Source organism: Curcuma longa, chromosome 15 (assembly GCF_044706935.1).
Source record: "Curcuma longa cultivar G26 ecotype Majalengka, Jawa Barat chromosome 15, ITB_CL_G26_1.1, whole genome shotgun sequence".
Lineage (NCBI taxonomy): Eukaryota > Viridiplantae > Streptophyta > Magnoliopsida > Zingiberales > Zingiberaceae > Curcuma > Curcuma longa.
Window position 1 is genome coordinate 11,334,291 of NC_133875.1, and position 4,757 is coordinate 11,339,047.

The 4,757-nt window shown below is 38.9% G+C and overlaps 1 protein-coding gene across 1 annotated transcript; it reads right to left on the reverse strand.

Annotated features, from left to right (window-relative positions):
* Nucleotides 1–2,661: 2,661 nt before the first annotated feature.
* On the reverse strand, nt 2,662–4,277 carry LOC141846611 (uncharacterized). Its single transcript, XM_074734646.1, has 5 exons — nt 4,057–4,277; nt 3,397–3,491; nt 3,053–3,113; nt 2,906–2,931; nt 2,662–2,819 (listed from the first exon to the last, which is right to left on the reverse strand). Exons 1-5 carry the CDS (start codon nt 4,155–4,157, stop codon nt 2,698–2,700), a joined length of 405 nt encoding a protein of 134 aa, XP_074590747.1. The 5' UTR covers nt 4,158–4,277; the 3' UTR covers nt 2,662–2,697.
* Nucleotides 4,278–4,757: the final 480 nt, after the last annotated feature.

Sequence of the window (4,757 nt, forward strand, 5' to 3'; positions counted from 1 at the left end):
TCATACCAAGCTCTTGGAGCTTGCTTTAACCCATATAAGGCTTTCTTAAGTTTATACACATGGTTGGGAAAATCAACACTCTCAAAACCAGGAGGTTGCTCTACATATACTTCTTCCTTAATGAATCCATTTAGAAATGCCGATTTTACATCCATTTGATGGAGTTTAAAACCCATGTATGCGGCATATCCTAGAAGGATTCGAATGGACTCTAATCTAGCTACCGGTGCATAGGTCTCATCATAATCTAGTCCTTCAACTTGATTGAAACCTCTAGCCACCAATCTAGCCTTATTCCTAGTTACATTTCCTTGATCATCTAATTTGTTCCTAAACACCCATTTTGTGGTCACAATTGTCTTGTCATTGGGTCTTGGAACTAGTTCCCATACATTGCTTCTTTCGAATTGGTTTAGTTCTTCTTGCATTGCTAGGATCCAATCCGTATCACTTAGAGCCTCATCGATTGTTTTAGGTTCACATTGGGAGATTAAGGCGATTTGACTTGTTTCATTTCTAAATTGAGACCTAGTTCTCACTCCTAGTTCTATATCCCCTACCACTTGGTCAATAGGGTGATCTTGATGATGCCTAAGAGTCCTAGTCTTAATGGGCTCCTCACACTTGTTATTATTGCATTTAGGCTCATCCTCGAAGTCACTTCTTCCTCCCCCTAGATTGTTGCTCTCTATTTGTAAGTTTTTCATTTCTTTGGTTATTTCTTTTGTTTGTGCATTTATATCCTCATCAATTTGTGATTTTCTAGGGTAGGTGTTACTTGACTCGTCAAATTCAACATTTGATGACTCTTCAATAGTTTGAGTTCTTTTATTGTAAACCCTATAGCTTTTACTAGAGGATGAGTAACCCACAAGGATTCCTTCATCCGCCTTGGCCTCAAACTTCTTCAACTCATCCTTAGTGTTTAAGATATAAACCTTACATCCAAACACTCGAAAGTAACTAATTTTTGGAATTTTGCCACTCCACAACTCAAAAGGAGTTTTTCCTAAAAATCTATGAATTGCTACCCTATTTTGAATGTAGCAAGCGGTGTTAACCGCTTCTGCCCATAGATATGTGGGTAGTGAGTATGCATTTAGCATAGTTCTAGCGGCTTCTTGTAAAGCCCTATTTTTCCTCTCAACAACTCCATTTTGTTGAGGGGTCCTTGCACATGAGAACTCATGCTTGTATCCATTTTCTAAGCAATATTTGGAGAAGTTTGAATTTTCAAACTCTCCACCATGATCACTCCTAATTCTATTTATTTTTAGTGTTCTTTCATTTTCAACCCTTTTACTAAACCCAATAAAAATGTCTAAGGTATCATCCTTATGTTTCATGAAAAACACCCAAGAGTATCTTGAATAGTCATCTACTATAACCAAGCAATACTTATTTCCATTCAATGAGGGAGTACTATGACAATCAAATAAGTCTAAATGCAATAATTCCAAAGGTAACGTAGTACTAGTTAGGGTTTTACCTTTGTGTGATGATTTTGGTTGCTTACCCTCTTGGCATGCATCACACATTTTGTTCTTGACATACTTGAGCTTTGGTAGTCCTTTCACCAACTCCTTGTTTGCCACTTTTGCTATGGTTTTCATGTTGATGTGTCCAAGCCTCCTGTGCCATAGCCATCCTTCTTCTTCTTTTGACATGAAACACTCAATATACGGGTTAGAAGCAAAAGCCAAATTGAGATAATAAAGATTTTGGTTCCTATAGCCTTCTAGTATAACATTTTTCCCACCAATTTGCCTAACCAAATATTTATTTGCATGAAACTCAACTTGATAGCCCGAGTCACATAATTGACTTACACTAAGCAAGTTAAATTCCATGTTTTTGACTAATAGGACTCTATGAATTTTAATTGTGGGTGAGACCTCAATGGTACCTCTACCTATAATTTTGAGCTTCCCACTATTCCCAAAAGATACTTCTCCTTTCTTTATATATTTTATTTTTGTGAATTTACTTACATCTCCGGTCATGTGTCTTGAACATCCACTATCCATAATCCACATGCCTGTATCCTTCTTCTCTCTCACCTAAACAACATAAAATACATCACATTTTGGAACCCAAAAGCTTGATTCACTTACATTTTGCAAGTACTTTTTAGGAACCCAAGCTTGTCTAACCTTGTCCTTAGGTGATTTGTTTAACACCCCTTGTCTACCTACTAATGAAATATAAGACACTTCTTTAGGCCTATATCCTATCCCAGCCTTGTTGTATACCGCCCGTTGACTATTTAGAATCATGTCAAGGTTTCTAGACCCTAAAGTGAACTTCTCTAAACATTTCCTTAGATCAACAATTTCATTTTTCAATTTTTCATTTTCTTCACATAAATCATGATGGTCAAGGTCGGTATTCCTAGTGGTTCTAAGTTCTTCTTTCAATGCTTTGACTTTAGACTTTGATTTAACTAAAGCATTCCTAAGATAAGCAATAGGATTCATCTTCGCTTGATTCTTCCTCTTCACTTGATGTGTATTGATCATCCTTTTGTGCCATGAGATATAACAACAACATTCATTTATACATCAATCCATACATCACATCAATCCATAACATAATATCAATCCATAACATCGATATATACAATCCATATCATCCTAGCATCAAAATGATGCACAATCCATACAAAATATCCATACAAAGTGTCTACAAACTAATCCATCAAATCCATACAAAAGACCAATTTAACAAAGTCTGAAGATGATGAAAAGATATAATCAAATCATCGTGGTCGGTGCTCTCCGGAGACTCTACTGCCTTCTCCGTCGCTATCTTTTCTTCTTCTACAAAAAAATATGATAAAGAGAAAGTATCATGCTTAAAATTATAACTTAAATCTATAAATTAAACTAAATATGTAAAGATTTACCTTTTTCTGAATTTTTTTTAGAAAACCTGTTTAAACAAAAATAAACAATATTATTACAAATATATGAATGATTAACTTGCAACTCTAATAAAATGCTAAATAAATAATAATTATTATTATAAAAAATTCATATACAAAAATTCATACCTGCGCCTGAAGAAGAGGGGGCTGTAGGTGCCTGACTGCTGCTTCGTCGACCGCGTCGCCACTGTAAAAAAAATAAGTATTAGGAAACATATTAGAAAATCTAAAAGTAGATAGGGTAACCTGATTCTCTTCGAATGGGAATTGCTAGAGTACAGATATTTTAGAAGTCCTCTAGCCCAACATGGACAGATATTTTAGAAGTCCACCTCTTAGCAAATTGTTTACCTCTAGAATTAATTAGATGAAGTATGAACATTTAAATTATCAAAGAAAAAAATTAAATCTAACAGCCTTCAGCATGGGAATCTAATCGAGGGACAAAATTTGAGTGAATGCACCGTGACCTTTTCCATTGCTGCACCTGAGCTCTTTGTTTGGTACACTGGCTCTGTTTGTTCTAATTATATCGCTCTCTTTCACTTCGAGCATTGTCCACATTCTGTCATCGAGATACAAAACAGCAATGAGAAACAAATCAAGAGTGCTGTAACTCATGCTACATGTCACTTTTAGGCCAACAAATTGTTTCACGACCACTTACTCTCTACTGTCAGAAGAATTTAGGTCAACATACAAGTATTCGATCATGATCTTTGCTTGTTAAACCTATACATAAACAGAAGCTTAAGCTTTAGAAGCTAAGGTGGCTTAATCAAACTACTCCTATTCTTATTGTCTTCTTATCAAATAGAGCTCACAATCTATCTATCTCAAACACATGCATCACAGCATCAAGTTTCAGAAACATTGACTATAACAACAACTGATTGAAACAGAAGAAATAATATCCCTTTTCATCGATAAAGAGAAAGGGGGAAAAACTGAAACCCCTTATTTAAGATTCCCAAATCCTAATTTCTTTCCACCCACTTCAACCAACTTTCTCATCCAAACAATCTCATAAAAATCAAAAACCACTGCTCATATCCTTCCATCTAAAAGCAAGCACAAAGTTAAAATCCACTAACAGAAGGAGAAATCCAAGGCAGGAAGAAGACGAGTACCTGTTGGTGAAGAGGAGGCCAGTGAAGAAGCTGCCAAGGCAAAGCAAAAAGGTCCATCTTTTAGACACAGTCTCTCCTCCTCCTCTGCTCCTCCAACTCATCACTCTTCTCCCTTCTCCTCTCCTTCTCACCCTCTCAGTTCTCCCAACCTCGCGAGACCTCAGATTTGGACTTTGAACCCAAAAAGGATTCTTTTGGGTAATGCTCGGAGAAGAACTTGCAAATTTGCAAGTTTCCGCCTGGGGTCGGGGTGCGCGCACCACATCCCCACCAGCATCAGCCTCCTCCGCCTCCTTGCTGTGCTCCACCGCCCGCCATCCAGTCGCGATCTCCAGCGCCACCACCCCGAAGCTGTACACGTCCGACTCCTTGCTCGCCTTCCCCGTGTACGTGGAAGCACTCCGACACCAGGTAGCCTGCCAGCGCTGGCAAACGCCGGTCAGCAGCGCTGGCAGTGCGAGGCGGGGGAAAAATGCGAGGAAGGAAAGGAAAAAGGGAAGAAAAGCTTACCAACGAAGAGATCCGGTCGTCGTAGAGGAATTCCACCAGCGCCTATGCGTTGGCGCCAGCGGTGGCCGATTCCACCGAGCCGCTAGCTGCGGCGCATCTTCTCCCTGAGAGAAGTGGTCGAAAGAGGACGGAGACCGATCTGTTGGGTTTTCAAGCGGAGGCGGACGGGAGCTGGAGGCCGGCGGGCGGAG